This window comes from Pelobates fuscus, chromosome 5, assembly GCF_036172605.1.
Source record: "Pelobates fuscus isolate aPelFus1 chromosome 5, aPelFus1.pri, whole genome shotgun sequence".
NCBI lineage: Eukaryota > Metazoa > Chordata > Amphibia > Anura > Pelobatidae > Pelobates > Pelobates fuscus.
The window spans coordinates 17,202,611-17,225,321 of NC_086321.1; the positions used below are offsets into that span (position 1 = coordinate 17,202,611).

Here is a 22,711-nt window from a genome sequence, read left to right on the forward strand (position 1 = left end):
ACTGGTGAAAAAATGGCATCACGCTAAGGCACAATATATACCATATGAGATACACTGTAGTGTCTACTTTCACCAATGGTAGGTCATTGAGGGATAAATTCAACAGTTAAACTGCTACAATGCCCCAAAATGAGACTTGCTCCATCAAATTCATCTATCAAAATTATCACTGTGAAAACTGAAATGGTCAGGTCTCTTTTATGGCACTATAACTTCACAGGATAGTGGCAAGGACATAGATTGGGGGTATCATTTTACTCTGTTGATATGGCTGAAAACAATATGGGGTTTTCTACAGCAGTAGTATATATCAACTTTATGAAATACACATTAAAAATCCTTTTTTTATGTGTGTATGTTAGAAATCTGAAAAAAACACAATTTTACTACACGATTTAGCAGAGATTGGCAGCGAAATGGCTACGTAAAAAGTGTCAGAATACCCTTTGGTAAATAGCCTGTGATGTGTGCTTTATATAAATATATACTTTTGTGCAGCAATTTTGCTTTCTGTGATGGCTATTAAGCTTACAAGACAAACATGCCAAATTCTAAAATTGCTCCACATTAAAAAAAGTTTTTACTCCTTGTATTTTGTGACCTGTAACTTTCAAAATAAGCTGAAATCCTAGACATATTATGTACTCTGAAAATCAGAACAACTAATTGAATGTTTGTTTTTTAAATTACTTTCCTTAAGCTGCACTTATTATTTTGTAAATCTTTCTTTTATTATGGCACATGCGTTATGGGGTACAGAAGAGAAAGAGGAGGCATTGTAGGGTAACACAAGTTGGTGATAACAAGGTGGTGGGCAATGCACCTTCAAGAAAGACTGCCATATTTTTGTTTTTTAGAACGTCATGTAAACAGATTTATATAAGCTTGGAGAACAACATAAAAATTAGAACATGCTAATGATCATTGCTTACGGGACATAGCCTGCTAGAGTAGTTAGTTAGGGCGGGTATAGTAGTGTAACGTTTTCCCCTGTGCTGGACTGCTTTATTGTGTGTTGTAGTAAGTCGCTTTATCTAAATAGCTGTGTAAGGTAACATATGACTTGAAATAAATGCAGGTATAAGATTAGTAACGCCGATGACCTCGTTTGGCATGCAGTAGTATGGCCGTGGGATCTATAGGCAAGCTTTAAGTTATTGAGGTACACATAGAGTATGAACATTATGGTTAGTCACAATCAGCAGGAAATCTTGTGTTTACAATAGCTTCGAACATTAATCGTTGTGTCTAGATCGCTCAGCATGTGTAAGGTTTGGTGGGAGACAGAAGTTAGCAACGTCTTTAAAGATACATGTACCGTGTATGTTGGTGGTCAATCTTCGTGTTGGGGCTTACACTCATACACTGTTTAGTGAGTCAAGCAGGTATATTGCAATCCTCTAATCTCATCTATGCGTGTGAGGGTGTACTACATTATGCGTGGCCTAGCCGGTGTATATGTATGTATGTATGACCTATGGAAACAAGGGAACTAACATTTAACTTGGAGGTGAAGTTACAAATAAAAGTCCAGCAAAGAGAGGTCGTGTGGCCGAGCAGGTAATGTCCCAACAGTCCATAGCCAAGTGTGGTGGTAGTGAGACTGTCTGCTAGGGAGGTTAGTTCAGCCTATACCTCTGCTGGGTAGTGCAGCCGCGCACGTCTGAGGAGTGGGAAAGATGGCCCCAGCAGCTTGTAAGATCCATGGGGGTGCGGCTCGGTGTAGGCCGATGGCAGCCGACTGCCAGCCCCAGGCCTCCGTGAAGGCTCTCACCTGTGGTCCACTGACACGGTTACTCAAGGAGGCCGAGTCATCCCTTCTGCGGGCGTCATGTGGGGCTCTGGTGTTCTGCCGCCGCCAGCGGCGGGTGAGCCTCCGACGGTGTGGTCGGTGTTTTGGAGTGTGACTCCATGTGGTCTTCAGCCTGGGAAGGCATCGTGGGCGGCCTTCAGGGCCGCGTCTCTGTCGTTGGTCGAGCATTGGGCCTTGAGGCACATCTTTGGGCCTGGTAGAGACTCCACCGCCGTGGTGAGGTGGTTTAGAGTGCGTGTTTGGCTTCACCCGTCTTCTCTGCCACTTGTCGGTGTGTGACTCGGGAGCTGTCCGGCAGAACAGGCTTGGTGCGTGGTGGGGAGAGTGCGGTGGGGCAGGTGATGGTTGCACGTTTCGTGGTTTGTTCTCAAGCCTCGCCCAGAAGGCTGTGAACAGCTTGTCGATGCGGACCTCCAGCGGCTCCATTAGGTCCCATGTGGTGAGGGTCCATGTGGAGTCCGCCATCTTGGCAGCAGCTGCACAGAGTGGCTGTCGTTTTCGGGTTGCCCCGTCGTCGTTTGGCAGCAGGTAATGGTGAGCTGGGACCGGGATAACCCCCACCGGTCCATAGGGGGGGAACGTGGGATCAGGCTCTGTCTGGAAGCCGTCGCTGACGACGGAGGAGCGGCCGCCTCCTCCCCGCCGGCCATGCTTGTAGGCCTCGGGTCGCTTTGCCGGGTGTTCTGCAATCGGTACCTGTTGTGTGGTACCAATGCGTAGCCCTCATCAGCAGCCGTCTGTAGGTGGCCCATTTGTCGGGTTTTGAGAGTGATTTTCGGCATTTTACCGGACAGATTCGTTGTTTAGAGCGGGAGCAGCTTTGTCCTGCACCCGCTCGGCTCTGCGTCCAGGCCACGCCCCCAAGCTGCACTTATTATACACACGTTATTATTGCCTAAACTGTGGAAAAAAAACAATTTATTTATTTTTTTTTCATTTTTTTGGATTTTTTTTAATAATAAATAAGAATTTATATATGTATATGTCACATCAGATTAAAGCCCGTTTTGTCCTTTAAAAAACGATATATAACATGTGTTGGTGTAATAAATAAGAAAAATGCAAACAGAGGTTGAACACAAACAGCAAAAAATGCAAAAAATGCTTGTGTCCTTAAGGGTAAGTCCAGTTTTTGAAGCTGTGTCCTTAAGGGGTTAAGTACTGCTAATTGCACTCCCAAAGCATAGGTCATAATGTAGCATTTAATGAAACCTTGCAAATTCCAACTAGAAAGTTCTTCCAATAAACCGACATCACTGGTGTTGGGGGTTACGTTATGCTAAAAACAAATCTAGACAATATAGTGCAGAGCGCTAGTTTATTTTAAATAAAGTGCCAATTTCTTACACGGCACCTGTGCATTCCTGACACCATAACCTCTACAGTGTGCTGTGGTTATTGTGCTTGGAATGTTCCGCTACATTGCAAGGTTCATATCACAGACACCCATTCATTTCAGAACAACATGTAAAATGTACTTAACCCCTTCAGGACGGAGTCAATAGTGCACGTTCTGATCAAAACAAAACGTAAACAAAAACTGGAATTTGCGCTATATGTCTGTTCACCCGTAGTTCCCCTCTTTCATATTATATGCACCCACACTTATTATATATCATTTTGTTCAGGAGAAACAGGGCTTTAATTTACCATTAACTATTCATATATGGAATATAATTTATTATGAATAAAATAAAAAAAACTGTGAGAAATTTATTTATTTTTTAAAAATGTGTAGTTCCGCCTCACATTTTAGCTGTAAATGTCATAATACTGTTAGGTTTTACTGCAACAAAATGCACATATTTGTAATCAGCGATGTCTCACGAGTACAACAGTACCCCCCATTAACAGGTTTTATGTTGTTTTGGAAAGTTACAGGGTCAAATATAGAACGTTCCATTTTCAAATTGAAATTTGCCAGATTAGTAATGTTACCTTTGAGACGGTGTGGTAGCCCAGGAATGAGAATTACCCCCATAATGGCATACCATTTGAAAAAGTAGACAAGCCAAGGTATTGAAAGTGGGGTATGTTTAGTCTTTGTTAGTAGCCACTTAGTCACAAACACTGGCCAAAGTTAGCGTTCATATTTGTTTTTGTGTGAAAAAAGCAAAAAACGAATATTTGGCCAGTGTTTGTGACTAAGTGGCTACTAAGAAAGACTGGACATACCCCACTTGCAATACCTCGGGTTGTCTACTTTTGCAAATGGTATGCCATCATGGGGGTAATTCTCATTCCTGGGCTACCATACGCTCTCAAAGGCAACATAACCAATCTAGCAAATTTCAATGTGAAAAAAATGAAACGCAAGCCTTATATGTGACTCTCTAACTTTCCAAAACACCATAAAACCTGTACATGGGGGGTACTGTTATTCTCGGGAGACTTCACTAAACACAAATATTAGTGTTTTAAAACGGTAAAACAGATTACAACAATAATATAGTCCATAAAAGTGCCGTTTGTTTGTAAAAAATGCAAAAAACGTCACTTTTACTTAAAATATCATCGTTGTAATACAATTTACCAGTTTGAAACACTAATATTTGAGTTCAGCGAAGTCTCCCGAGTAAAACAGTACCCCCTATGTACAGGTTTTATGGTGTCGTGGAGTATTACAGGGTCAAATATAGTGCTTGCAAATTAAATTCTCTGCACTTTCTCCCTGTGTTGTCAGGCATGTCAATCAAATTTTAATTAATCAAATCACATAATTATGTTAAAAGATTATTTAAATATACATGTAGAATTTTAATATATATACATATATATGTATTTAAATTCTACGTGTATACTAATGTAATTTTTTATGTAATTATATGTATTTATCTATATATATATATATTTGCGGTTATTTGTATTTTATATATAGATAGATATATATAGAATGCCATTCTAAGTGTATTTTGTTACCAATATATATATATTAATAACAAAATACAGTTAGAATGAAATTACATATGAATATATAATTTATATTAAATTTTGTTTCAATATTTTATTTATTTATTTTATTATTTTATTTATTTATTATTTCAATTATACGTATATATATATAATATATATATGTACATCTATTATATATATATACATATTATATATATGTAACATCATTCTAAGTGTATTTTAATGCTAATATATGTACTTATATTAGTATTAAAATACACTTTGTATGACGTTACATATATATAATATGTATATATATTATATATATAATATATATACATATTATATATATATAAAAATATTTTCAATTTATTTTTTAACATGTTTAATTTATTTTTTTATACTTTCTTACCAGCAGGGGGACTGTCTGATATTTTAGACAGTCCCCCTGCAGGCAGATCCATAGCCAGCTATAGGGGGCCATGTGATCGCTCTTTGAGAGCGATCACATGGCCCCCGGGGGCCTCATTTGCCGTGGGAGGGCTGCCTGGGCTGTCAGGCAGCCCCCCAGAAGAGGATCGCGGCGGAGGTGAGTATAACTTACCTCCTGGGGCTCAAAGCCGTTACGGCGTTCCATGCCGCCGCAACGGCTTTAAAGCCCATTATAATGGGGACGGCATGGAACGCCGTAACGGCGTTAACGGGTTAAAGATGTCCCTAAAATGTAATTCTAGAAAGTAGTAATGATACTGTGTCTATTAAGATCATAAAGAATGCATAATAAATATATGTATTTAAAGCTCAGTATATAGGATAGGATACGGTTTGTTTTTGTTTTTGTAAAGTTTTACCAAGTGCAATGTTTTTGTGCAGATGTCTTCAGATGAGGAGAGCTCTAGTAGTCCAGTCAATCCCAAAGATTCAGACCATGGCAGTTCAGTATCTTCAGATCTTCAGGTAGGATGCAAGACACTCTAAAGCTGAATTTCTAACACTAATCCAATCTTCATATTTTATCATTTACATTTTTATGGTACTGCAAAGCTTGCACATATACATTTTTCATTTTTTTTTGCCATAGGTTTTAGTATTGGAATTCTAACTTTGTGTTCACCATTCAGAGTGTTCTCACTATATTGTGTGTTTCATCTGTTGGAAGTGATGTGTAATGAAATCGCTGACAGTTATTGTCCTTTCATTATCTTGGCAATAGGGATGTATCAAAGCTTTTATTTTCAACAACAAAAATTGAATTCCTAAAAGGAAACTATAGCCACAAGAACCACTGCAGCTTAATGTTGTGGTTCTGGTGTCTATAGCCTGACCATGCACGCTTTTCACTGTAAACACTGCCTTTTAAGAGAATAGGCAAAAGGCAGTGTTTTACATTGCTGCCTAGTAACACCTCTAGTGGCAGTCACTCAGTCCAGTGCTGCACACATCTACATTCAGTGTCTTTGCTTTATTGATGGAGGCGCTGAACGTTCCCCATGGAGATGCTGACTGGCGCAGCACAGCGTTTTGATGCTCATGCGCAATAGCCTTCCCATGCAATGGCCAATGCAAGACCAGCACAGAAAAAAGGTGAGTAAAAACAACTTTCCCATGCAATTGGAGGGATGCCGGTCACCTAACACATACTTACTGACATCCTCTCACACACTGACACTCGTATACCACACTTTCTGGGAGTGCTGAAGTGGACCCTTTACCTCGGGTCCAGCTGGGATGCTTTGTAATCTTCTTACTCTGTTGCCTTGTGCACTGTTTAATGAAGCTGGGCTGCAGTGGCGTCATATCCCAGCATCAACTACAGGGCATACGAGGGAGCAGAGCAGGAATACTACAGTGCCCTCGCCGCCCGCTTCCAATGCAGCCCGGCTCCTTTTTCCCTCAGCTGGCCACCTCCATTGCTCACAGCCGTCGTCCTCAGCAGGAGGGCTGAACAGGCGGACAAACACCCAGGTCACCATGGCGACTAGGAATTTTATTCTGGTATCTGGAATTTGTCAAGCCCTGTCCTAAACAGGTGGCTCAAGCATATTTGGGAGATTCTCAGTGCAGTATGTGTTGGAGAAACAAAAAAAATAATGGGATCGTGATGTTGAGATATTGTACCAACATTTCAGAGATATGTGATTCTTATAGTTAACCTAAATAAGGGGTCATGGAGACCCCCATGGCTGGTAAGATGTGCATGTAAGCTCCCAGATGATGTGGAAATTACACTTGCATCTTATAATGTGCATCTGTCAATGAATTCCTATATTACCCCAGCAAAGCACAAGACGGGTACATTTTACACACTCTGACTCGCCTTTCAAGTAACACAGCCAAGCACCATAACCACTAAAGCAGCATCCTCCCAAAGTAAGCAGTCAAACTGTTCCTAAATGGTTTAACAGCTTACTCGTGCTTCTACATTGGCCTGAGTACAGGAGTAGTCTTGTTCATGTGGACGGAAAGCCTGGCTTCTGTATCTGATAAGCCCTTGCTGGGAAGTGGTTTAATGGGATCTGCTCAGTGCTACCATTAAAGGAAATGGAGAGTTAATGTATAGGCTGAGGGTGTTCAGCTTCTTTCTTGGTTTGAATCTGCAATTCCTGGAGACTTCAGCAAACAAAATATATTCAGATTTCTCTTTTTTATTTATATATATTAAGTTTTCTACAAAATGTTTAAAATTGGTCCATTCCGAGGGCAGTGCAACACTGGATGGTCACAATCTTGTTCGCCCATCTTGTTCGCACGAGGGGAGTCAGCGGGACTTGGTCGTCGAGTGTCTTGAACTAAAATCGGACACTCGACCTCACGAACCACCGCTGAAACTACCGAACGCCGGCTTCTCCCACTTACCGAACAGCCATAAAAGCGGCATTCGGTAGTTATGTTCGTGAAGACAAGGGGAACAATCGCTACTATGAGCCAGGAGGATCTATTTGGTATTTTGTTCCTTTTTTGCCTTTTTCCTAATTGACCGACCGCACACGCTGAATTCGTGGAACTGTTTTGGGCAGGAGCCTTGTGTGTGGTCGGTAAAACATGACTTACACACTTTTTAAGAACCCTTGAACCGATCTGAGTGAAATTTGGATATGTTTGTCCCCCAGATCGGGGCTATCGGGGGATATGTATTTTGTGGGTAAAGGGGTGTTCTAACTTTTGGGGAAAATGTGTGCCCTTTGCCTGGAGATAATTGATTTATTCCTTAACTTATCTCAATATCTCCCAGGCAGAGGGAAGGCGTTTATTAGTGTAAAACTGCATAATGATTGGTTAATGTATTTGTTTGCTGTGGGAGGTCCTCTTGCAGGAGGATTTCTCATAAAAGCCAGCCTGTTTTCAATAAACATCATTCCTGTTACACCCTTCATGAAGTCTAGGCTCATGTTTGGAGAATATTCTATTTGCTGGGGAGAATCATCTTAGAACCTGCATTCATCTCTACTATTCCCTGCTGTAGCTATAATCACTTAGGCTCAGCTGTTGGGAAAGGGATAGAAGACCGCAGTACCATAACTACTGCAGGTCTTAACACCTACCTACAAAGAAACCATTTATACATATCTGCCATTTGATGCAAGATTGTTGGGCTGATTTGCTCTTAGCACTCTGCTGTTGGAGCCTCCTGCGGGCCGGATGAGGGAAATTACCAATTTCTCACCTGTTTGTCGACCTTTTTAATTGTAAAGTGTCGCTGAAGGACTTCCATCCCTTCGGTCATGTAGGGGTTATCCTGGTACTAAGAAGGCTGCTGCTCTTATTTGTCAAGGCCTGTACCAGCATTCCGCGGCACACGTTGCAAGATGGTTGTGTGGCCAGATGGCACGGAATCATGCCAGCAATCGAATGATATCCTGACTAAATATGACCGCACACCACAACCACCTTCATCTTACTTGCTGGTTGAAGAGCGTCCGTATCAAAGACAACATCCTCGGGACCCCATGCTTGGCAACTCCAAAAGTTCCCCCTTTACTCTACCGCAGATGAGCCATCCTGGGCTGACAGCCCCTAGGGAAAGGTACTCCTCTTACCGCCCCCATACTTGGAGGGTTTCGCAGCAAAGGCACCAATGACCTTTGTTGCTATCACTCTCAGGGTCTTGTGCCTTGGACATTACTTATGTCTGGGACAGTGGAGTTTGAGTGACAGCTCCTGGAAAGGCTTCAATAGAAGCTGCTAACAACTGCTGGCTATATGTAGAATATTTATAATCAGTGATCACAAAACCAAAAGAACAAATTTGGATCTATTTTCCATAGATACCTACACTTATTAACCCTGTTATTTTAACCGCTGCTGCAGTTTAAGATTATTTAGAATTGCTTTTGCTTTTTGTGTTTTTCTGGAAAAAACATCAAGTTGCTTGTCGAGTTACATGGCTAAGCAGTCTCTCTTTTATTCTGACTTGAATGACAGGATGAATATGATGAGCTTCTTCGTTACGCCGTGGTAACTCCAAAGTTTGAGCCATATTTCCTAAGGGACCATCAGGTGAATGCTGAACAAACTACAAGTGACAGGATTTCAAGGCAGAGGGAAACTGTACACAAGCAAATTTCAGGTAAAAATCTAACGAAGTCTGGCAGTAGGTATGCATGAATGTATTGCTAGATCTACAATACACCTTTCTGGTCAGGTATCTAATCGATATATTTAAACTCACTGCATGATTAACTTTAACCACTCTCTCCTTATAGAGATCCAGAGATATGTGCTTTACAGTAAAGTTATATTTTTTTTTCTTTTTTTTTTTTAGTGCCTTTGTATGAAAAAGGATGTTTTGAGAAATGTAGATATACATAACACTTTATGTGTTTACTTTATGTGTTTATGTGTTTACTTTTGTTACTACAGGAAGTTGGTGTTTTATATCAGATAAATCTCCTAATAAAGTTCACTACTAGATTGATTTACACCCCCTGTTTTTGCTTAACAATAATGCATAGAAAATGCTGTGCTTCAGAATGTGTCAGGGTTCTACAATCCTCCTGTTCCTTGCCCCAGGATATATTCTTCAACCAGGAACTTGCTGAGGTCTATCAGCCAACCAGTGTCTTCTAAGTTGTTTTTTTTTTTGTTTTGTTTTTTAGAGCAATACAGAGTATGTCATGATAATTTCTATATGATAATATATTCTTTATTTACTAATTCAAAGCAATGAGTTTTTTGCAATGCACTTTTTTCCTTTCACACGTTAATTTATTTTAGATGGGAATATACAAGGACGTGGGCAATATCCAGTCAAAACGGCCACATTCTGCAGCCATTACTGCCCAGTCACTAGAAAAGGCCTCATCATTGCAACCTCTGATAAACATAAATAACCCTACCTTTATTATTCTGATAATGTCACTAAGGAGCCGGATCGGGGGCGGGCCAGTACCAGCAGGCTTGCGCTGTGCTGGAAATAAGGTTTTAACCCCTTCTGAGGGGGGCAAGCCACCTAAATGGTGGTTTTAACACTAAAGGATCAGGAATACATGTTTGTGTTCCTGACCCGATAGTGTTCCTAGTGTCTCCATTAGAAGCATTGAATCCTTTGGGTGAATCATGCTGTGTGTGTTGGCACTAAACATGAAGATGTTTAAAAATTGAGGGTCTTCAGTGAGGATGCTCCACTAGTGGCTTTCAGTACAGTGGCATGGTTTAGGCAAAATGTAAGCACTGCTGTTTCTCATGTTGCCAGTCAAAAGGCCGCATCTCTGCACCAAAACCACTACATTGGTGCTTCTTTAAAGGGACACTATCGTCACTCATATCATTTCATCTCAATGAAGTTGTCCGGGTGCAGTGTTCCTGTCCTTTTAGAAAGTGCAATGTTTGCATAGCAGGGTTAAATCCACCTCTTACTGACTGCCACTACAGGCGCTGGCCATGCCTCCTCCATGATGCTGCGGGAAGCAGAAAGATGAGCAGCACAGAGGGAACTTTGGCATTGGAAAAAGGAAAAAAGGTTTTATTTCACTAATTGTTATGGCACAGGGAACGAGAGACAGCAGCCCTATTGTGTTTTTGAAAACAGGTCTGTATTACGAACGCTATGGTGTTCCGGTAGTTCTTTATTATGTTCACTTGAGGAACAGTCCCTGTAGAATGGAATAGCCCCAGAGATTGTCCACAGTTTCAAACTATGTCTAACACTTGCTATTTTTTTGTTATCTCCATGTTGTATTGTTTTATTTAAATTCTGCTTTTGATTTCTCTGTAGCAAATAACTCCTCAGCAACTGAACATATCAGAGAGTCCTCGGAAAAGGAACCTAAAACGGTTTCAGAAGACGAAGCCTCTCAGCCAAGGACCCCAACAGCAGACAATCCCAACGGTTAAATACTATAAACTATATGCCTCATTGTTTATTTCCAACAGCTGAGTTTTGTTTTGATAGTTATGTTTTTAATGTTTAAAGGGACACTATAATGAAGCAGTCTCTGTGTATATCAATCATACAGCTGCAGTCTCAATACTTGGGAGTTAAATTACTTTTCTTTCTGTTCATCCAGCCCTAGTCACAGTTATCCTGGCTGCAAGTAGTTTCATTTTCAATCCGATCTTACATCACAATGTGCTTTAGAAGTTCTTATCTCTTGGTTCACTAATAGAACTGTAATCACACACACGAGGTTGCAAGCTCTAGCAGGTTATTGACAGAGCAACAACAAATGAATCTGCTAATTGAGTGTTTTGATGTTATAATGACTATATATTGGTTCTTTCTCATAGGATTATTCACTTAAGTGAGAATTCAAGGTGAATTACAAATGTATTGGGGAGGGGAAGGGGGCAAAAGTGTAAATAATTCTCCAAGTTCACTTTGCTTTGCTTTCCGTTCACCTACTGTGGCCCTAAATTCAAAATTCACTGTGAATTCTCACTTTAGTAAATAACCCTGGAAGAAAATGGCTGTTTTAAAAATGCATCTTGCCTTTTAACCCTTTGAGCACGGGTCATGCCCTACGCATTTTTTGCCATTACATCAAGCACACATCTGACACTCAAAGGATGAACATTTTGCCTGGCACCTTAGTTCTATGGAAACCCTGTTGTAAATACCACTAAACTCCATCATTGAATATAGAAAATGTAATGTAAAACACCATATTTATTAATGTGTTACTCAGATTTAATTTTGACACTGGGCATATATTGATTTATATTGGTAGGTTTTGTGACCAATTTATAAATTTGTAGAATTCATATATTAATATAAATTCTTCTTATTTTCCCCTTCAGAACAAACGCTTCAAACAGGGATCCTGTCCGGCATGGAGGCATTCTCTCCCATTCATTCCGATGAACTATCCATTCCAAGCTCCACCTCGTCTCATTCCCAAACTGGACAGACCCAAGTAGCACAGATGCCAGTCTGTCCCGAAAATATGAAACGGGTTGAGAACTTGCTCGATCTATGGAGTGGAAATCTTAAGGTATGAGAACAAAACCGGTTTACAGGCTCCTCACGTGATATTTATTTCAATTTTCTTTGTTGTTTGTTTTACATATTCAGTGTTTAGACTGCCTTTTTAAAAGGACAGAAAAAATGAAAATTGTTCCATACGTACTGTAATTTTATTTCACTGATTGAGCAACAAATTTACTTCTTCTTAATGTAGTGGCTTTGACGCATAGATGCTCCCCATTTTTGTCTAACAATGTAAAAGATTGCCGTTACTGAACTGCTTCCTCCCTCATTCTTTAGCCTCCACATTAGTGATATAGACAGTGAGGGACCAGGCCACAGATACCCAGGGGACCCACAGTTTGTGTCAATTCTCTTAGAAACAGTATGACACAGAACAGGGGGATTCTGCAAGGGGAACGTTTGCACTATAACAACGACAGCAGGCTTACACTATCCTTTTGATCACAGTAATTCTTTTAGTATTCTGGCTGTGATTAGTTCAATGATGTATAATTTTATTAATTTTGTTCACTAGGCATACGTCAATTCTATATATTGCCAGGCAGAGTCAAATATACTCGCTTGGGGACTTTGTGTGATTACCTAGGTTCTGCCAGACTCCCGAACTGCTTCTAATATATTCAAAGCTGGAGAAAACAAATGTCCGTTTTTTGATCAAAAGAACAACTCTTCAACTCCTCAATTAGCTGTGCTTTAGATGCAGTGCAGCGCTGAAATTGTTTGACAAATTACACTGAAACAACACCAGTGCACTCGTGGAATCATAGCCATTGCAGAGTGGTTATGGTGCTTGGAGTGTTCCTTTAATTTAACTTTGTCAGCCACAAATTTGTGGGTGAATACATTAAAGTCATACTATAAATCTACTTCCCCCAGCACCCCTTTGTTTATCTGATATGCAATGAGACACACTCCAGTCAAAACCATCCATGCCACAAAATCAATGATCATTCCGCAGGAGACTGGACAATAGGAGGCTCCATCTCTGCAGGAAGGCTATAACTGTGTGATCAGTATGGATGCTCAGACTTAATGAACCTTGCCAGTCAGAAGCTTCAATCTTTACAGAAGCCAGAGGTTCATTGATGTGTGTATTTTGCTTCTAGCAATTTTTAGAAATGGTACTGCATTTTGTAGGAGCATGCTTACAGCGCACAGAGTCTCACTTTACCAAATGACAGTATTTTTTTTGTAAAACTAATGCACGATGACTACTTTGCTCTTAGATAAATGTTATGGCTGAGCTAAGCAAATGGAGACTCACCATCATTGAGGAGCATAAACTGGAAATGAAAAGGCAGAGTGAGAAGCACGCTGAAGACCTCTCACGGCTAAGCAACCAGCTGGACAACCTTCAGGAGATACTTCAAACGTACGAAACCTCCATACAGCGAAAAGATGAGGTGAGTGTATACTTAATGGCAAACATTCTAAAAGTGAAAATACTATAGAGTGATCCTCAGCCAACAAGCCAAATAGTGTCCACGAAAAAAAGCTGGGAACATGCCAAAAATTCAAAGGTGGAACCTAAAGCAAGGCAGCAGCACACTTTATATTTTTGTAGAGGTGAGATGCCTATAGGCTGAGCAGTCTGGAAGAGAACAGGGGATTAAAAAGTCAAATGTTAGCATGTGCTCATCCGCAAACAGGGCCATTTAGCTTTTGCTTGTTTTCAGGTGAGTTTGGAGCCTTTGTTATTACCCAATTAAGTGCTCTCATTTCATAAGTATTGAAGCACGAAAGCTGACTTTGTAAGGAATCCAAACAAAGCTGATGGAACTGTATCATCCAGGCCATCTCACTTCATGTAAAAAATAGAAGTAAACTGGCATACCCCGAAATGTGGAAGAAAAAAGAGAAAGAGAGTGATACTTTAAAATCTTAATGTTTTGTCCCAGTATTGTGACAAATAACATGAAACACCTTAAATAGTATGTGTAAACTGATACCTGTGTATTTCTATATATGTGTTGTAATGTATTTCATAGCCTACAAAAAAAGCATATGTTGTGCAGAATGCCCCTACTAAATCCCCCAATGGGTATATGCAACTCAGAATATCTCACTTTTTAAGAACAATGCGTAGGCTGTGGGCAGAATGTATTGTGAGTTCCTGTCTATGGCAATGACTGATCTTCCATTGGGGAACTGACAGAGAAATAGTTATTGGTGCAATATACAAACATACTTTAAAAATGTAGTCATTTCCAATTATAAAGTGTGATAGGTCCAATGTCAAACCACAATTGATATTAACCCCTTAAGGACACTGTAGCAGAACCCCTTTGTCTGTCCCATCTATTGATTTTTATTGTTGGCACTTCAGAGTTTTTCCTGTGCCTGGAGTATACAGAATTACATACAACTTTATGTGGCCATACTTTGTTCGGTATAAGGATATACCAGCTTGCATGTGAACGACTAAATTCACCATACGAACAAACGGACCACCATGATGTGAAGAATGGATGTAATTTACCTCTCTGAATGATTTTTAAATTCCCTTGAACGTACGAACACGCTGCTACATTCCCTGGGTGGCCGCCATTTCGGCAGCCGAACACGTGGCGGCGGCCATCTTAAACCCGCGAACAGCGGTGTTTGGTCGTCGAGTTTCTGGAACTCAAAACGGACACTTGACTAAACGAACACCGCTAAGACCTCCAGGGCTTCAGAAAATACTGATGGAAACCGTAGTTCCGTAAGATGAATCCCACGAACTAGGGGATTCATCCGGTTACCGACTTAACTATGGATGGTATAGCCTTTCGGGACTTTTAGGGCACGAACTGAGACCGACCACAGGGCCAGATCTCATGGAACTATTTTGGGCTACCTTACCCATGCAGTCGGTCAAATCTTTACCTTCCCATAACTCACATATTTGGGGTACATCTAAGAAGTGGGGAAACGTATGCATTGTATAATTGTGCTAACTGTTAATCTAAGGGGAGGAGATGTGTGGGAGGTAACATCTATGGGATTGGTTACTGTACTAATTATGGTGAATGGGAAAATCTCATAAAAGCAGGAATGTTGCCATTAAACTTCAGTTCTACTTCTGATACTGTGTGTCGTCCAGTGATTGGAAAAGGTGATGGGATACTATTGGATTTTATTGCTGACTGTGCTGGATATTCGCTTGGATTTATTACTTGTTCCTGCATCCTCTTAATATATTAGTGTAGTTCAGCTGTGGGAAATCAGCTCTCCGCTACAGACACAACTTCTGGAATAAAAGGGAATCATGACGGAATATTTCCATCATGTGTCCTTAAGGGGTTCATGTTTTGGATGTCCTCTAATGGGGGTTCTTCTTGATTCAGCTGGCATGTTTAGACAAGGACTGTCTTCATGGAGATGGGGGAAATCCCTGGTCCCCTATAAGAACTAAAGTGTATATCAATCTATTTGATACTAAACTTAGGGTGCAATGCCTGAATAGTGTAGATTAGGTTCCAGTTAGTGGGTTTATATTATTAAGGGGACACTACAGCCTCCCACTCGTTTCAATGCACTTTGTACTTATGGTTGTGTTTTGCTCTTATTTTTTTGTATTGTTTTCCTTTTTATTTGTTTTGTTTCATATATCCTCCTCACATGCACTGTTTATCTTGTACAGTAGGACATTGCATCATGAAGGGGGCTGGGATCTGTTTTTTTTGTTCCAAAACCACTACGTTTAAGGTAGTAATTGTGGTTCTAGTTTTTTGAGTGTCCCATTAACGGCGATTTCTCTTGGCCAAACCCTGTATAAATATATAAATATATATATATATATATATATATATATATATATTTTTTTTTTAATAATGTAGACGTTCCGCTCCTTAATTACTTTGTCACAAGGAGATGGATGGGGTAGGCTTTTGGTAAAGGGGATCTTGAAGCCAGAACGATAGTGTTGGCATCTGGTGGGCCAAGAACAGAAAGAACACCGGTTTCTAACACAAATGCACAGCTGATGTTAGAGATGGTTTGTTTAGCTATAGCGTGATATTTATTAAGCTGCACTTAATCCCTTTAATCCTCTAAAGCACAGTTTATTGGGCCAGTAATCTTAACTGTAACATTTTACAATAAAATATATAAAAGCAATATATGTGGTAATTCATTTATGTATTTATTTTATGCTCTATAAAGATAATTCCTTGTGTTGAATAAAAAATGTAAAAATAAAGTACTTTCTTTAAAATTTTCAGTGCAACTGGCAGACCTCTCCCACACCCGGAAGAGAGTTTTATCCTATAAACCATTGCCAAGCAAGGATTTATTGGATCAGTATTTTATCCCCAAAATTGCATGGCTGCTCTCAGTTTACACATGGTCTACTCCAGTAAATATGGGATATGTCATGTCTGGGAAGAGATCTGAAACCATGTGATGCATGCAGTGTGCATAGCCACAACAAATGGTCTACTCCAGTAAATATGGGATATGTCAGGTCTGGGAGTCCCGCTGGAACTCTTTTCGGCTTTGCACTCGCACGAACCCCAGTAAAGATTGTACTGCATACCGTCCTACTTCCCGACCAGCTATACGAACAGCGTTCAGGAGATATGAACTACCGACTGGGGGTAGCATTCTCTCCATGAAAGCAAGGGAATATCTTGTACGGTGTTCCCACAGGAACCCCAGAACGATCAGAACTTCACCCTGGTGGCGATTCTATTCTACTGAACAGATATGAGCGTTATTTGGCCAGGTTAGCCGCTCAGATCAGGGCTATCCAGGGGTTTCTGTTAATATTGGGGATACTTTTGGGGGATATGAATGGAGGGGTATGAATATTCTGTATGTTTCCCTGTAACAAGAGATAATTGAGTTACCTTTTAGACTCAATTATCTCCCAGACACAGGGACACTAGGGAGTGGCTTGCTATGTTTCTGTATGGAGACCCCATGCTGTGTATAAATTGAGTGTGTTTTGTCTGAATAATCCAGAGGACTCCCAGAACTATGTCTCGTCTAGTTACTGGAGGGATAAGAGCGTAATCACACAACAGGTTCCTGTTGGCCGAGAGGGGAAAATAGCGGAGGTAACCAGTCGGGTTACCCGGAGTCCGCTACACATTATCAGTGATCTCGTGTATAATAATGGGCGCAGACCTCGTTATTAAGGGTGCACTGGCTCCGGACCGGTCATTATTTCACTTGTTATGATGTAGTTTAAGTTCTTGCTTTTTTGATATCACATAGTGTGATCATGTTCTCATGGCAATAAAAACTTTACAAGGTTATAGTGTAATATATAAATGCATGAATTAAAATAATTTACTGTACACTAAATTAGCTCCGTTCCCACATAACATACAACCCTATTTGTCATATGTAATGGGTTAAGTGGAGGAATTATGATACATTTCCATAATAGATTAGTCCATGGGATTTGCATATTGCTCCCGCTGTCTGCGTGGGCACAGTTAACGCTGTTTTCAGTAGGAAGGCTGCTGGGCCGATTGATTAACGCTGAGCCGTTTTCATGCAATCTATAATTATCTTTTAGTATAGTCATTTACCTTATTTATTTATTTATATTTTTTTCAAATCAATTTGCTCAAATACATGAGATTATTCTTTAAAGGGAAAGCTTAAAGGGGCGGTCTAAGCACCAAATCACCTAATCGTGGTGAAATGATTTTGGTTCATGGATGCTGCCCCCGAAGCCTTGTTTCTCAGCAACTGCACGGTTTGATTTTTGCAGCCCATATACTTCTAGTGGCTTTTAGCCAGAGAGCCACCAGGAGAATCAGACTAATACTGGGGAGGGGGTGCACATTGCATTATATTGGCGGATCATGGCAATTGCTGCGCATGCTTAATTATGTCTTCAGTGCTCATTAGTGAGGGCGGCTTGTCCTATTTAAGAAAAAATGAATTTATTTATTATATTTATTTAGTTTTATGGGGCAGGGGAGCATTAATCTAAAAATATACCATGACTACGTTACTGATTTGAATTGGTCATGGTGCATCGGGTTTGTATGTGCAATGGTTCAGTATGAAATGTTGCTGATACAAAGTTTAACCCCTTTGGCTGAAAGTGATTGGCAGGAGCTGCAGAAGATTGATGTAGTTACTGCCCACTTGAGGACCCTCAGCACACAGCGAGACACAGGTAAAAGGGCAAAAAGTTGCAAAATAATTTGCCCAATTACCAAGAAATCGGGCCAGGGCTGTAGTGGTTATGAAGCTTAGACTAACACTTTAACCCCTTCTATGGGCGTTCTTAAGGGGTTAAAGTGTTAGTCAAAGCTTCATAACCACGCGGCATAGAACATCTTCGCTGTCCAGGGGACTTACCGGTCTGCGCCAATTCATCGCCAGTGGCTACAATCCTGGGGACTGCCTGAGAGCCCAGACAGTCCCCCTCCAGTCAATCCAGCACTGCTGGGCCATGTGATTTGCGGGGTCCTCTCGATCATGTAGTTAGAATAGCCAGCTTGTGCAGTGCCTGGAGTCTACATATATATTTATGTAATATTTTTAAATAAATTGGTAATTTTTTTATTGATTTCTATTAGAGGGACATGCCTAACAACCCATGCAGAAAGTCCAGAGAATTTAGTTCGCAAACCCTATATTTAGCCCTGTAACTTTATAAGACACAATAAAACCTGCACATGACGGGTAATGTTATACTCCGGAGTCTTCACTGAACACAAATATTAGTGTTTCAAAATCGTAAAGTGTATCACAACAATTATAACATCAGTAAAAGTGCAATTTTTTGCAGTTTTCACACACAAACGGTACTTTCTCTGACAATATTGTTGTGATACGTTTTGCTGATTTGAAACACTAATATTTGTGTTCAGCGAAGTCTCCAGAGTATAACAGTTGTGTGTGTGAACCCATGTACAGGTTTTATAGTGTTTTCAAAAATTACAGGGTCAAATATAAGGCTTGCATTTTAGTTTTTTTCACATTGACATTCGCCAGATTGGTTACATTGCCTTTGAGATCGTATGTACCCCACATTTTCAAAAGTACACAACCCAAGGTATTGCAAATGGGGTATGTTCAGTTTTTTTTTTTTTTTTTTTAGTAGCCACTTAGTCACAAAAATTAGCGTTCATATTTGTTTTTTGCAATATTCACTAACAAATATGAACGTTACATTTTAATTTCAATATGTATAAACGGAAAAATGAAACGTGCTATATTTGACCCTGTAACTTCCCAAAACACCATAAAACCTGTACATTGGGGGTACTGTTTTAGTTGGTAGACATCACTGAATACAAATGTGTATATTATTGCAGCAAAGTAAACAGTATTATGGCATTCACAGTTTAAAAACTAACTACGTATAATAACTATTATGGCTGTTCCTTATTATTCTAATATTGTGTTTCTTTACATTAAAAGGTGATTTCTAACTTAACACGTGCTTTAGAGAAGCAAAAACAGAAGCTTGAATTAATGCGAACATTCACTCACTGGAGACTTCAGCATTCAGATGCCAGACAAGAGGTAAAGTCTGAAAGCAGGGTATGCTGGACCCACAGTCTATCAAGGCATGTTGTTACTTATTAGAAATGATCCATCAAACATCACATTCATTTTAATCCACAACCGAATGAATCGATTAACCCTGGATTTACCTTATCGAATACGGCTCCACAGTTAAATCCCAGATGGAATGAAATACATTTTTGCATTAATCTATTCTACATCAGTCTATAAATAAATGTTTTGCACAGAAGAAATCTCTAATTTGTTTTCTGAACAGATTAGCAGCACAGCTCAGTCAGACAATGTACAATAACACGTAATTACAAACTTAAACCAGCACCCTGAGTCACAATTAATACTTTGCTGTAAAATGTATTTTGTTTTTATCATGATTCATTGGTTAACTCCTTCCATGTAACATAGTATTATAGACACTGTGAGGCTACACAAATAACAAATCGGCAAGGGAGCGTGGCTAGCTGAGACACAGAGCAGACGTATATGTGTGGTGCTCCGGCTCCACACACCGAAAAAGAGGCCTTATTGCCGCAAACAGAACCTCAAAAAAGAACCCACAGACTCCTTAATACCCCCAAAGTGCAATGGGGCGCTAACATAAAAAAAAACGCTCGCCCAGAGAGTGTACATCACCCAACATCCGACTATCCTTCGCCCGATTGCAGGCCCGAAAACAAATGGCGCCGGGGAGGCCACATGGCACAAGCGACTCCATGGACGACGAGAGATCGCCACAAACCGCCAGTTTATTATACCTACGGGCAGACTCGGACTCAGACACTTCTCCCTCTACGAAGGGGGACATCAAAAATAACTTCTCCAGAATCAAAGAGCAGTATGGAAGGCAGACCTGGGGGGAAGGAGGGTGCAGACTGAAACTGGTGTGCTGCGGCAGCAGATTGGGAAGTGGAATCCAGAGAGGAAAGTGACTGGACTCCCAAGTAGTAGCCCTCACACAACAGGTCCAAAGCCTCTCCCGTATGGTAGCATCGCTGGAGGCAAGACACTGCTGGAAAAATGTCCAGTGAGCCCAGAATCACTACTGGATTTCACCCACAAGGTGACACTGGCAATGCGGGTCAGAGAAGCAGGAAACTCTCCGCACTTCGTGTCAGTCTTCAGAATAAGGAAGGCACCCCAGCGGATGCACCCAGAGACATCATTGCGGTAACCTGGGACAAAGCAGTAAAATCGGCCATTATGGTCTGTTCCAGAAATTACCCCAGCGTACAGGTAGACAACTGCAGGATTACAGTCTACGCGGACTTACCCCTCTCAGTCCTGCTGGCCAGGTGCAGGTTCCTGCCCATCAGCAAACTCCTGAGAGAACACAGCTTCAGGTACCGGTGGGGAGTCTTGTGAACCCTAGTAGTGCCAAGGGGGATGAGGTCCTTGTCCTTTCTGCAGAAGCTCCAGCTGCCTCCTCTGCCCATGTTGCCCCCAACACAACAGAGAGCCGGAGTCCAGGGACAACCATCTTTTGTCCAGGGACAACCATCTTTTAAAAAGAGAGGCTGCAGAGACAGGATATTTACACCATAATCACTTCCGTAAGATTACGTTATTATGGTACTTAAAGTGACCTTTTAATTTGTATGTTTCATTAATAATAACAATTTCTTATTGCAGGAATATGCATGTAGTATGGCTGATAGACACTTTAAGAACACTCTAATGAAGAACATGTGGAGGGCTTGGCGTTCTGTTGGTGGATCTAACTGGAAGGATAAAGTTGAAAAAGCTTGTCGAGCACGAGCAGAAGAAGTTTGTGTGGATCTGTCTAACGATTACGAATCCAGGATAACACAGGTAATATACATATTTCTAATTAGCCTAATGAAACTGGTCCTTAGCTACATGTACACATAGAAGTCTAGGCCACTACTTTTTTATTTTTATTATAAACAAACTGCATAGTAGATTAAACAGGCCTGCTGTCTGACTGACAGCCAGGGAGGTTTAACTGGGTTTATTTATAAAATTACAGATTTCTATTGAAAGCAAGCTTGAGTTTTGTGTTCCTTTAAACATTGTATTTCAGTGAATATAAATACAGATTAAGAAAAGAAAACCTCAGTGGGCTGTTTTTTATCGTCCTGAACACACCCCTATAAAGGTCTTCAGTTTTTCTGAGCATAAAAATATTTTTTGATGCTTTCTTCTCTGTTAATTCTTGTTTTACTTACATTAATATCACTTTTAGCTAAACCTTTCCCTAGAAGATGCCAGAGCAGAAGTGCAGAGACTTAATGGAGAGCGGGAGCAGTTTGAGGGTTCGATGAAGAAAGCTTTCATGCGTGGCGTCTGCGCATTGAACATGGAGGCAATGTGCATGTTTCAAGGAAAAGAAAGCCAAATGGATCATGGTTTGTACTGCAAGTTATTGCATCTGTCATAAAAAAGACACAGCACGAAGCCAGTTTATTTTCTACTTTAATTAAAGGGACACTCTAAGCACCAGAACCACTACAGCTTAAAGTAGTGGATTTGGTTTAAAGTGACACTTGTCCCACAATTGTAACCACTGCCTTTTCTTTGGAACGGTAGTGTTTACATTTGTCTCCAAGGCAACCTTTAATGGCTCTCATTCATATGGTCACTAGAGGTGCTTCGTAGTACGGTCCTGCAATCTTTACATGGTCAGTGTTTGGTGTCCTTTTCTCCTTGAAGACACCAAAGGCTCCCCTTAGAGATGTACTGTGATAATGTTTCACTATAAGGAGATACTGAATCGTGCAGAGTGCCAATGGTTGCGGAGTACATTCTGCAATGCTTCTCTGTAGCGAAACACTGGATTGGCTGAGAGCATCATTAATGATCTAACCAAGAGGAGGAGCAACGATTTCCGAGAGACCAGCTTAGCCAAGGATAAAAGTTTAGTTAAGTGCCTACATCTAAGCAGTTCAAAGAACACTACTGTGTTAGGGATAGTTTGTATTCCTAGCATTATAGTCATGGAGTGGCTGTTTAGATATCCCCCTTAGATTGCAGTGAAAAGTTGCCATTTGAGTGACTGTCACTAGAGGTGATACTAGCCAGCAATGTAAACACACTAGGCAGTGTTTTACACTGAAAAATCTACAGGCTATATTAACATTACATAA

The 22,711-nt window shown here is 40.5% G+C and overlaps 1 protein-coding gene across 1 annotated transcript in view; it reads left to right on the top strand.

Annotated features, from left to right (window-relative positions):
- Positions 1-22,711, top strand: part of POC5 (POC5 centriolar protein) — a 55,813-nt gene that overhangs the window by 26,328 nt on the left and 6,774 nt on the right. Inside the window, exons 2-9 of the mRNA XM_063453612.1 lie at positions 5,579-5,662; positions 9,128-9,272; positions 10,920-11,033; positions 11,960-12,135; positions 13,358-13,534; positions 19,503-19,607; positions 21,237-21,416; positions 21,811-21,973. Of these exons, the coding sequence (XP_063309682.1) occupies positions 5,579-5,662; positions 9,128-9,272; positions 10,920-11,033; positions 11,960-12,135; positions 13,358-13,534; positions 19,503-19,607; positions 21,237-21,416; positions 21,811-21,973 (1,144 nt within the window). The remainder of the gene's footprint in view (positions 1-5,578; positions 5,663-9,127; positions 9,273-10,919; positions 11,034-11,959; positions 12,136-13,357; positions 13,535-19,502; positions 19,608-21,236; positions 21,417-21,810; positions 21,974-22,711) is intronic.